General features: G+C 44.0%; 1 protein-coding gene across 1 annotated transcript in view; it reads left to right on the top strand.

Annotated features, from left to right (window-relative positions):
• EPHX4 (epoxide hydrolase 4) overlaps positions 1–13,065 on the top strand; it is a 37,776-nt gene that overhangs the window by 16,187 nt on the left and 8,524 nt on the right. The window contains exons 3-4 of the mRNA XM_077333028.1: positions 4,774–4,931; positions 12,635–12,763. Coding sequence (XP_077189143.1) covers positions 4,774–4,931; positions 12,635–12,763 — 287 coding nt within the window. The remainder of the gene's footprint in view (positions 1–4,773; positions 4,932–12,634; positions 12,764–13,065) is intronic.

The raw sequence follows: 13,065 nt of genomic DNA, 5'->3' as shown, positions 1-13,065 counted from the left end.
ATAAAATGGACAAAGGAGTACATTACGCTAAGCTCTTTGGAAGAACTGTGGGATTAGGGTTGCCATGCCCCCCCTCCCCACTGCCTGGTACCAGCAGGGGATGAGTGCGTAGGGTTGCTACGTCCAGGTTGGGAAACTTCCAGAGATTTGGGGTGGAGCCTGGGGAGGACATTGACCTCGCTGGAGTACAATGCTATAGATTCAATCCTCCAATTGTTTTATTTGTTTTGTTTATAAATAATTCAGTTTATACCACGCCGCTCCTGTAACGGCCCGCGGTGGCTAACAAGAGATAAAACCCAACAATAAGACTCTTTAAAACAAACTCCAACAATAAACCAAAAAAGGTTGGCAGTGGACTAAAATCCAACCCCATTCCCACTCACAGAGAATGAAAAGACACTTTGGGCGGTTAACTGGGGGTAGCCAGATCTTTCTTGGTCAGCAGGAGGGAGCCCAGATCTTAATGGCCCTGGCCTCAATGGTACACCTGGCAGAAGAGCTCTGTCTTGCAGGGCCTGTGCATTTGGGAGAGTTCCGTCAGGGCCCTCAGGTCTCCCAGGCCCTCATTCCTCCAGGTTGGGGCCAGGACCAGAATGGCCCTGGATGGTGTTACGGCATCCATTTTCTCTGGAGAAACTGATCTCTGTAATCAGGAGATGAGCTATAATGCCAGGGGATCCCCAAGTCCCATCTGGAGGCTGGCATCTCTATGTGGGATAAACATTGACTAGATCGATAGCAATATATTATGGCTGAGAAGAAGCTCCATATCCAAGAAGTATTCAGATGTTACAATGTTGTTACTATATCATTTAAATGAGAAATACCTATGTCTCCAGAACTGCCTGAAAATGCATAATGTTTTTATATTGTGAAGCCAAGTTCTTTAAAGGGTTTGGATGGAAGGCTCTGACTAGGTTCTGAGATCCCCAAGGGAAGTAGGAGAGATACATAATGCATGCTATTTAAATGGGTTTGCATAACATATTACATATATAACATTAGCGAAATGTTAAGTGGTTGACTGTGAGGATCAGCTGACATTTGTTTCCCCACACAAATACCATGGATCAAGAAAGGTGACACGCTTTGCCATACATGCCCTTTGCCATAAATTGTCAAGCCATCCCTGGCCGGATTTGTGATAATATCAGGATCGCCTGGCTTCTTCACACCGAAGTGCTATTGGGGCCAGTTGGTCAGAGCTGCCTCAATAGATCTTCTCTATTGCCCCAGCTCTGGCACATCAAAATGCTTTGCTAATTATAAATGGGGATGGTTTCTTGGGCAAGTAGCCTAATTGTGGGTCCTGACTTCCATCCGTGAGGATTCTGCTGATACGCTTTGGGTTAGGTACCTCCTAAGAGAAATCAAACCAGCCTGGACCTTGTTCATCTCCCAGCTATAGGGGGAGACGGGACCAGTTAGGGCCTGTCTTTGTTTATTCTTTGTCAACAATGTATCTGTATAGCTACTCTAGCTTTCTGTAGCTTTAGAATATCTTTAAATGCACCTTTTTATAATCATCTGGCCTTGGTGTGCTTATTGGCTGTCTGCATTTGGTGGGAGCCCACTGAGGGTAGAAGGAGACCCACCAGATCTCCCTTACACTGACCTAAATCCACAAAAAACAAGAAGGGCTTTGAGAAAGTCTGTCTTAAATGGATTTGCATAAAATATTACATATTTTATATTAGCAAGTCCTGACCCAGATAGCCCATGCTATCTTATAAGATCTCAGAAGATCTGTAGGGTTTGCCCTGGCTAGTAGTAGGATGGGAGACCTGTAAGGAATACTGGGGTCTCTGCACAGAGGCAGACAGTGACAAACTACTTCTGAACATCTCTTGCTTTGAAAACCCTGCAGGATTATCATAAATTGGTTGTGACTCAACGGCACTTTACACCACCAAAATATTAGCAAAAATTATGTGGTTGACTTAAATCCACCCAAAACAAGGCTCTGTGAAAGTGGAACCAAAATTGAAATAAAGGATTCCCATTATGTTTCATGGGAACTGGAATGTTTTAAAACAACAGGAAGATATTTAAAAACTAGGGACAAAGTGCATTGCATTCAGGAATACAACAGACGCTAGATGGGGGGGGGGTAGAAGAACTCTGTGGACAGCCCTCCCCCCAGGACCTGGAAAGGCTGCAGGCAGCTGGTAGGGTGGCATGTCCCTGGCTGGAGGCCCCCAGGCAGAGAACTCACCAGCAGTTCTCATGCAGCAGGGATCTGCAGCCTCCAAGCCTTGGAGGGAAGTAGAAAGAGAAGGGGGTGGTCAGGGTGGCTGATGGAAGGTGATTGGCTGGCCGCTGGATAGTCAGGCAAGCTGGTTGGAGGAAGAGGCACTCAGGGGCAGGATAGCTGCCCTGAGTGGGAGTTAAGCCATGAGACACGCTCCTCCTCCAAGGCCTTACCATAAATATATAGTGAAACACATAATGAGTCTCTAAAAACTTGACTCACCAAGGTAAGGCAACAAGGGAACTGTTGTGTATGCAGACCTGCTGAGGATTGAGCTTTAGGGTTGAGCTTTAGACTCTAGACAGGATCAAAATTCAGAGCCACCAATTGGCTCAGATGTAGCTGGCTTCTCTGCGGGACCCAGTAGATTCATATTGGGTAGCCATACCTGGATTGGATGGTTCGCAGCAGGATCCACCAAGGATCCAATCAGTTCAAACTGTTCTGTAACCAATCACTGTGGGTAGATGTATTGTTTCATGTATATATAAATTGGGGGGGGGGGGTTGCTTCCATGATCCTTGACCCCTTGGATCTAACAAGAACACTGATCAATACAACAAGAAATGGGCATATGAGGCTGCAAGGCTTTCTTGGAAGTAAGCCCCATTAAAACATGTTTTATTGGGAAATTAATCCTCCCCAGAGACTGAAATCCTATATACAGACTGCTATCCAGAAGTGGAAAGGGGTACAGGGCTTCTGGCAAGCATTAAAAAAAAACACCTCAAGTTTGCTTAAAATATTCTTCAAAGCCATTTTCCCTAGGCTTGTCTTTGTTGCTTGTTGACAATGGAGCTAGATGGGCAATTGGGCTTCTTAGACTGTTCTTGGAGTCACTGGCCATTATAGTATTTATTTTAAATACTCTTTTTTAATGTCCAGAAGGACCATATTATCCTGTTTGTCCCCCTCTTTAATATCAACCAAATTTTATCATTCAGGCTATTGGCCAAGCCTATTTTTTTCTGGCATTTGTTAGGAATAAAAAGAGAATGGAAGAAAGGCTCGAAGGAAAGCTTTCTTTTTACATTGCAGAACCATTCACTTCCCAACTTGAAGGTGCTCAGGATTACCTTAAGCCATTCCTAGAGAAGCTAACTTTACTCAAGGACGCGGACAATTTAGAGAAGAAGGGGTGGAGATGGCCATCTTTAAGGAGATGGCCATCTTTACTTAAGGAAACATCCTTACTTAAGGAGATGGCCATCTTTAAAATGGATACATTTAACTTCTATAGATCTCCATTATAGATCTCTTCTATAGATCTCCATTAAGTTATGAAACAAATTTTCTATAGAGTAAAAGAAATTTTGCCAACAGTACTGAATATAGTGTTATCCTAAGCAAAGATCTGGACATGGAAAATGCAGGTTTAAATATCCATTTAGCCATGAAGTTCATAGATTCCCTTTGTTAATGACCATCTCTTAGCACAGCCGACCTCACAAGATTGTTGGGATAATAAAATTGGTTAGCCCCAAGTATGCCATCTCAAGGTCTTTAGAAGAAGCAAGGGTATAATATGAGAGAGCTAGAAAGAGAGAACCCCTATTCAGACAACACAATTGTATACAATTAGTGTGTGTATGGGGGAAAAAAGCAGGATCATGTTGCTGGTCTTAACCTGACCTTTACACATTGATCTAGTCTCCTAAGCACAAAAAGCTCTGTACATTATGTTGTTGTGGTATAACTTCCGCTCAGCAGATCTAATAAACTCTTGGAAGTTGTTGATCAGTGTATTGACTCCTGCACTTCAGTGCAGAGATCAAGTCCAGATGGGCCAGCGGGGTCAGCGTGAACAGCACAACAGCTGTGGCGTTAACCCCGTCTCTTCCATTCGGCATCTTCCCTGCCCCCTAGAAACTTCCTGTTTAGTGCTTTCTCAGCTATGTGCAGCTGACCCTAGTGTGCCATCTGGAAATGTCTTCAGTTTGCATGTTGCTGTGCATGTCCCTGAACAGTGAAAGGTTCTGCAGGCAGTTTGATATGGTTTAATTTTCTTTGGATGGCAGAACATTGGTGGAGGCTTAGGGAGACTTTGTAATGTTCGTTTTATTTACAAATAACCAAGCAATACATACATTGGAAACAAATTAGTAATTGTAGCTAGTCCATTAACCCTTTATCAGATTCTCTTCTGCATGCTTCATTATCAGCCAACATGGAACTGCATTACATGGGTCCAAATTCTGCAAATTCAGAACAGCTAAACTGAATTATAAGCAAGCTATATCTCTATCTCCTCCTACTAGTGGAGGCTGTCACTTTCCCAAATAGTTTTACTTCCTACTGTGATAAATTAGGCTTAACAATGCTTTTATTCAGGTAGGTATTTATGGTCCAGGCTTTGATTTGTGTTAGCTTCTCATCTGTAGAGTGTTTAATAGTGTTACATTTATAATGTTTTGCTTTTACGGTGTGAATGGCATGTGAGCTTCCTTTGGAAAGAAAAGCACTTTATAAATCTTATAAGTAATGAACTTAGGAACTAAAACCTATTTCCTGTTTACTAGGTATTCCTGGCGTCATCAAATGCGGGAATTTAAGAGTGAATACAGAGTTGTGGCACTGGATTTGAGAGGTTACGGAGAAACAGATGCTCCTGCCCACCGAGAGAACTACAAGCTTGATTGCCTAATCACAGATATAAAGGATATCTTAGAGTCTCTTGGTGTGTTAATGTCAGCCATTTTGCCCAATTTATAATATTTCTGGGAAAGGATTCGCTAAATGAATGCAAGTTTCCTTTAACAAAAGTCCTTTTCATGTGTGACTGTTCATGTGTGTGTGTCTGTATATATATAGCAGTGACACTTTAAATTTCACACAAATGTCTAGGTTTTTTTAAAAGCTGTGATTCCTTCTGAATAAAGCACAACATTTGTTAAACATCTTAAATAAGTGTTAACAGATGAACTATGCAAATGCTGTGGCAAGGTTCAGATATAAAGTGTGGTTGGCCGTTATGCCTGAAAGGGCAAACCATGGTTCACTGGCTGTCCTGGAGTCCAAACTGGGAATAAACCACTGTCTTGAATTTTGCTGTTCATAGTAAATACAAATCAGAGGTAACAGCAAACTGTTTTTTACCAGGAATATGGAAATGACTAATTAAAATAACCTGGCTGAACAGTTAAAGAAAAGGTAGCATCCAAACCTGAGGATCCTGGAAGCTTGTTTATGTAGCTGCAAGCCATAGCTTCTTTTTTGTTTGAACTCAGCAGTCAAGTGAACATATCTTTCCAGGCAACCTCTTTTCCTACCATAAAGTGCAATTGTGACTCATTTATTACTGAGGATCCAGCTGCAGAACATCAGTAGCAGAGAAATTGCTTTCCCAGCACCCAAATCTCCTGCATTTCACCCCCATTACTGCAGCCAGTACTGTCCTTGCAAATTCCAAAATGGACGGGGATTGTTCATCTGTCAGTGGTACTTTCTCTTTGATGACACAACCTTCCACACACACTAGACAGTTTTGTGAATTTCTATGCTGGTTGAGTACTCAAGCATGAGCATATTCATCCAGTCTCTATGAGCAGCGTTCCCTTCAGCTTCTTCCAGTAGTTGTGTACTTTTGCACACTTGTGTTGGAATGTACAACTTACAGCGTTTTCAAAGAGATAACAATGCATTAACAGGAGACTATTCCTGCAGCAAGACTATTACTCCACCTGTGCCATAAGCACCTACACAGTCACATATATAATGAGTAATGTGCCCTGGCTGATTTGCAGAAGTCTTGTGCTACCCTTAAAATTCAGTCTGAAGTCATTAGTATTGATTGTCTGGATAAGCCCTAATATTTTCTATCATAGCAGATTTACAAATGGATCTGAAATTGGATCCCATCTTAAGCAGGCATTTCAGGGTAAAATATTAAAGACTGCATGTTTATCTGTCCATTCCAGGCTTGAGTAGCTGGGTCATCCTTGATACCTGTCCTGCATATTTGTTTGTACCAGTATCAGAAGAAGAAGAAGAGTTGGTTCTTATATGCCGCTTTTCACTACCCGAAGGAGGCTCAAAGCGGCTTACAATTGCCTTCCCTATCCTCTCCCCACAACAGACACCCTGTGTGGTGGGTGAGGCTGAGAGAGCCCTGATATCACTGCTTGGTCAGAACAGTTTTATCAGCGCCATGGTGAGCCCAAGGTCACCCATCTGGTTGCATGTGGGGGAGCACAGAATCAAACCCGGCATGCCTGATTAGAAGTCCACACTCCTAACCACTACACCAAACTGGCTCTCTGAGTGGCAGGCTGCCCCTCAAGTGAGAGCCAAAACCTGGAAGTCACAGAACAAGAAACAGAGGTAGTAAGGGTTGTTGTTGTCCAGGCAGAGTCTCAGCATGGAAAGGAAGGCTTTGTATAATGGAAAACCGATGGCGGGAACCAGATTATAAATCATAATATATATATCAAACTCACCAATTAATACCAAATATTTCTTAATATTAAAATTAAATTATTTCTACATTTGCTTTCTTTAGTTTCCAAAACCACAAATGATCCAATCAGTTTCCCCTCTTCAGAGAAGTCAATAAAAGGTTTCCCATTAGCTGTAAAGGAAGTTATTGTCTTTTATCTGACCAATGATGTAGGTTTAGCCATTTTAGCTAATTCTAATATCGTTAACAACGAGCCCTTTGTTGCTGATAAATTTATAGTTTTCCAATTCTGACCATATACAAGTCTCAAGGTATGTATTTGTTGTCTCATACATATAATAGAAATGAGTTACATTTTTCAAAGGTCCCCTACACAAGTGGTTTTTAAAATGTGGGTCTGGACCTCAAAAGTGGCTCACAACTGGTATGTCAGAAAACTGGAATGGAACAAGAAGACAATGCTAAGATGGTAGAGGAGGATCACTGACAAATTTGTGTTTACCTTCGCACAAGTGTGTAAATGACCATGAAATATAACCTGTTGCTCAATTATGCTGAATCCTATATCTGATCCTTGGCCTCACTGAGCAGTTTTAAAACATCTGCACAATGGGACTACATAGCCATAGGATGGATGATTTTAAAACCAGGGGAAGCCAAAAATCAGAATAAAATATTTTGAAGGCTAAATATGCCTCAAGAGGTTTTTTTTTTTTTTTTTTAAGGTGGTAGCTGCCTGGGCACTGAAGTTTCCCAGGTTTATACTCTTGTGGGACTTCAATGTCCATGCGGACACTCCATACCCAGTTCACAGCTCATACCTTGTGTTGACCAATCAATCAATTTTTATTTAAGGCCATAGACCAACCAGTAGTTGTGTTGACCATGGTGACACTGGGGCTCTCGCATCATCAGGCCAGCCACACCCTTGATTTGATCTTTGGTGCTGGGATAGAGGTGGATCTGATGGTGTCAACTGTCTTCCCTTGGTCAGACCACTGTGCCCTGTGGGCATGGCTCAAGATCTGACCCCTTATCTGTGTGGGCGAGGGGCGCATTTCAGCCTGCCCATGGAGACTTATGGATCCAGTTGGATTCCAGAATGTTCTGCAGGACCCAATGCCTCCTGGTTACTCGTTGATAGCGCTGGTGGAAGACTGGCAATCCTACCTCTTGGCAGCCATAGACAAGATCGCCCCTAGTCCTTTTACACCCTTGCCTCAAACAGGCTTCTGGGTACTCCAGGGAGCTTCGGTAGAGGAAGAAGGAAGTGAGACAACTAGAGTGAATATGGCGGAAAACTTGCAATGAAACTCGCAGTGGCTGGATAGCTTGAGCAGAGTCACCTGAAACTCAACCCAAGACGGAAGTCCTATGGCTGGGTAGGAGAGGGGCAGAACAGGAAGCATGTTTACCCATCCTGGCTGGGACGCATCTGACAACCGCACCCCAGGCCAGGAACTTGGGTGTGACCTTGAATGCCTCGTAAACTATGGAGTCACAGGTCAGGAAAGTAGCCTTTGCCAAGCGAGGCTACTAGTGCCCTATCTGTACTCTAAGCATCTAGCTACAGTGATCCATGCGATGGTCACCTCCAGATTAGATTTCTGTAACTTGCTCAGTGCTGGCCAGGAAATTGCAATTGGCACAAAATGCGGCTCTTGAGGTCCTCACAGGAACACCTTGGAGGCAGCTGCATTGGCTGCCAGTTGCAGCCTGGATCATGTTCAAGGTTTTGGTTTTGACCTTTTGTTTTTGACCTTCAAGGCCCTTTGCAGACTGGGACCCATGTATCTGAAGGACTGCCTGTCACCCTATGCCCCTCACAGGGCCTTGTGATCTGCGAGTACCAACTTGTTGGTCATTCTCAGACCCAGAGAAGTTCACCTGGCCTCGACCAGGGCCAGGGCCTTTTTGGTCCTGTCCTCTACCTGGTGGAATGAGCTCCCAGAAGAGCTGTGGGCCCTGCAGGAATTGTCAGCTTTCCGTAGGGCCTGTAAGATGGAGCTCTTCTGCCGAGTTTATGGTTGAGGCCAGTGCAGGAAGATCTAACGGGCTCTCCCTTTTGGATGTGTCTTTGTTGACATAGCCCCTTGCTACCCCAGGAACAGGTATACCAGTATGGAGTGGCAGAGATTTTTACCACTATGTGTTCTTAAGTAATATTTTGGAATGTTTTATTGGCATTTTAATGGGATTACATCTATATCTGTCAGCTACATTTGATGTGGTTGACCACAAGTTGTTGGCCCACTGCCTCGCCGGGACGGGAATATGGTTCTGACCTTTAAGGCCTTGCATGATCTGGGACCCACAGGTATGTGGAACACCTAGGTCCTGGCCACCTCCCTCTTTGTCAAAGAAACACACACACACAGAAATACTCCTTTCCCCCTGCTCCCCTCTTGCTGCTCCCACCTACCTCTCCTTCCATGTCCCTCCCTCACAAACACACATCCCCACCCACATCTTCCCCCTTCCCTTCCGCAGAAGTTCTGCAGTCCTCCACCATTCTGCCTTGAAGCTCTGGTGGTGCAGTCACAATGGCACCGAAGAGTTCTGAGGATTAACACTGGCCCTTGGATCTCTGCTGGTGTGCCTGCAGCATTGTGCCTCTTCCCAGGACCCCAAAAGATGGGTGGTGGCACAGCAAAGCTCTGAGGGCCAGTGCTGGGCCTCAGAGCTCTGCTGTGCCACCACCCACCAGCTCTGCTGATGTTGGCCATGGCATCTCCCCACTTCCCTGGCCTGCCCTGCTCTGCAGAGTGCAGGACCGGCCTAAGAAGCAGAGTGCTGGCACAGGAGAGCTCCGCCCTTCTCTGAGCCTTGCAGCTCTGCCACTACAGCTGCCATCTACTGGCATGTTTTCTCAGGTGGCTGTCATGTCCATTATCATTTTTGTTTTAGGGAATGTACTAGTAGATGTGTTCCTCATCAAAAAGTGATGTCTGCTGGTGTAGACTGATCCTTGTAAAAGAACAAATGCCCAGATGTAAACCATAAAGATAGATTTTGCACCTGACTTTTGCACTAATTCCATGGCACCGATAGGAAGGTAAAGGAAGCAATAATAGGGAATGGGAGGGAAAAGAGGATGTGGGGTGGGTGTGTTAAGGGGTTGGGGTTTTTTTTGGAAGATAATGTGATCTATGAAGGAGACAGGTTTCAAATCAGGAGAAAAAGAAACAGCTGGGGGAGGGGAAAAAACAGGAAATGGTAGATAGAAAAAGTAAAAAGAAGTAAAAGGAAAGATGATGCAAGGGATAGAAACTGGGAGGGAATTGAAAGTAGGTGGAAGTACGTAAATGGGGAAAGGGAGAGATCATGGAGGCCATCAGAGGAAGAAAAGGAAGTAGTGAGAGGGAGCAAAGGTATCATGAGGGGGACCAGTAGGGAGGAATGAGATTCACCAGTGAATTCTTGTAGATTCCCTAATTGCATTATAAATACTAAAAATGGAAAATGACACAAATTTGACTAACATTAATGTATTAATTTGTTTTATCAAGGGGAAGGGGAAGCATGTAACAAACGTTAATTAAAATATTTGGGTTTGTAAGCTGCATTCATATGAACATGGCTAACAAGCCCAAACTTTTTAATTAAAGACTGTTATGACACCCATCGTAAAAAGCTTTAGGCTAAATACGTGGAAGCATGTACTTGTGAATTTTTGGAAGGAGTTCTGGCCCACTTTATATTTTTGAGGACTACTTTCATAAATGAATAAGTCTCTGTAAGTAAAAATACAGCAAATGTCTGGGTAAGAACCTTTCTCCCTGATTAGCTATTTGTTTATTTACAGGAAGGTTTTTTACATGGAGAATAAAAAGTGTGAACTGAAGTGATGCATTATCAGGATTGTATTCTGTCACCTGAGGATTCTATTACCTCTTTCTGTTGCAGGCATAGCCCAGGCTTTACTCACTCTCAGGTGACTCATTTCTGTGCCTGGGCCCACTAGTCACCTCAGCAGGCCCCCTTACAGCGACCAGAACCCTTGTCTCCTCATAGAAATTAGCTCTACAGTCTTTCTTAACCTCTGAAAAAACTCAGTGGGGCCAGTGCGATAACTGAGCCTTGACAAAGAACAAATGAAGCTAGCTAGAGTTCCCTGAATTACATCTTCTCTCCAGGCTACATAGATCATTTCTCCTATAGGAAATGGCAGATTTGGATGGCAGGCTCTGTAGCATTAAACCCTGCTGAAGTCCCTTCCCACCCCAAAGCTACCTCCCTAGGCTCCACCTATAAAATCTCCAGGAGTCTCCCAACCCAGAGCTGGCAACCCTCGAAGTCCTCTATTTGCAAAAGAATTTATCTTGTAGCCGGGTTGGTGGAAGGGTGAATGACTATAATGTTTGCTTAGGTGTATGTGACCAGCAGAGCAAGTCTTTGAATGCTGACCAGCACTGGTTGGGATAAAGCTGATGTTCAGTATTGGTGTCATATAACTAAAGGTGCTGAGATTCAAGTCAGCCCATTAAGTAGTTTCAGGCAGCCATTCTGGTAAGCACAATTTGTGTTTGGAAAATGGTCAGTTATTTATTATATTTTTACTGGTCTGGAATCTGGACAGCATTTAGGTTTTTCTAACTGCATGCCTAGAACCCTTAAGTTGTCCAGTTTATAGTATTCATACAACAGTGGTCTTCATTCATAGGTCATAACCCTCAGATAGATTGTGGACCTTTTCTGGTTGGGCTGTGGGTGCCTATATAGAGTTCCCACTTGAGGGTTGCTTTGTGGAAGGACCAGCTGCCAGTGCAAATGCATGAGAACAGGGACCCCACACCTTTTCTCTTTCTCTCTGCATATGCACTAAGCAGAGCAACAGGACAGTGACCTTTTCCACACAGACACTGTTGATCTGGCCAGCAGTCTGTAGTTTCAACTGGGCAGATTGCCCTTCCTCTTCCCAGGTATGTACAGGGGAGCATTTTCCCCAATGGATCTGGACTGCCCCAGATTTGTGCCTTCAGATTAGGTTCTGCCATGTGGCTTCGCTGCCAGGGGCATTCCTTTTAATTTTTAAGAAGGCGGGATTGTTACAATGCAATCCCAATTTCCTAAATATGGGGGGGGGGATGCCCCAGGCGGCTCTGTGCAGTGCACAGAGCTGCCGGGGCATTGTTTTTGTCTCTTCTGGGATGCTGTAGGTTGGGTGAGGGTTGAGAGTTGGGCCAGGATGGCCCGACTCTTCCCTGCCAGATGGCTCTGGCCCAACACAGGCCCCAATGGTGCCCATGGCAAGGAAGGGAACGTGGAAGAATCTGCGTTCTCTTACTGCAGGGCAATGGAGGACCTGAGTCAGGCCAGCTTTGGGCTGAGGCCAGCCTAGCACTGACATGATCTGGAAACAGAAATTAGCCCCGCAATTGGGCGAGTGCCAGCCCGGGCTGAATTCCCCATGTAAGTGAGGCAAAGTCATGTAGGTAAGTGAGGCAAAGTCATGTAGAGGTGGGGAGGTTTATTTTTAGCACAAGCAGTTGCACAGAACTTCCTCCCTACAAAAGCTCTTATGTTCTCTCTCTTTCCCCTGCCTGGCCACTCCCACTCCTACCTACAGTGTTCCATTAAAGGACATAACACTGGATTCTCCCCTTCCTGTTGTGTGATTGTATTGTCACATGCTTGCAGTTGAGTCCCATACTGCTCCTACGAGTTAAAGGTGGGTCCGGGTTCCGGCAGTAAAGCTAAAAATTTAGTTATACCAAGAGAAAGGAACACGAGAACTTAAATCTGTTACCTTAAATTTTCTGCTTGCTGTATGCTATGTTTTCCACTATAATTCTACATTCTTTTAGAAAGTTTATTTATAGAAGTGATCTCATAACTGTAGTAGCATAAGGGAAAAGAAACAGTGAAACTGAGATATTGCTAGGTATTATTCTGTAACATGTATCGCCATTTCCTTTGATGTGATAATTTATTTGAAGGTAACTGTTGGTAAACAAGTATTCAAATATGTCTTTAACCAACAGGATACAGCAAATGTGTGCTAATTGGGCACGACTGGGGTGGAATGATCGCTTGGCTAGCCGCTATCTGTTATCCAGAAATGGTGATTAAGCTGATTGTTGTTAATTTTCCTCATCCCTCTGTTTTTACAGGTGAGTTTGGGGGCAGTGGCAGGATTCAGCTTTCTGAATGTAACACAATGACTGCTAAATCAGACTACACGGATTTAGTCCATCATCTTATTTCCCTCGGTGGTCAGCTAAATGCTTCACAAAGGTCCATCAACAGAGCTCAAGGGCAATAGTCGCCCTGATTGTTTGCTTTCCTTCCCCCAGCATTTGTTATTCAACAGTATACTGCCTCAGAACTTGGAAGTTTCATCCAGCCAGTGATAAGCCTATCTTCCATGAACATATCTAATCCCCTTTTAAAGACATCTGATATGAGGCTAGCA

The sequence above is a fragment of the Paroedura picta genome, chromosome 4 (assembly GCF_049243985.1).
Source record: "Paroedura picta isolate Pp20150507F chromosome 4, Ppicta_v3.0, whole genome shotgun sequence".
Lineage (NCBI taxonomy): Eukaryota > Metazoa > Chordata > Lepidosauria > Squamata > Gekkonidae > Paroedura > Paroedura picta.
Note: the sequence above shows the minus strand (reverse complement) of the source record. Positions and strands in the feature narration are given on the sequence as shown.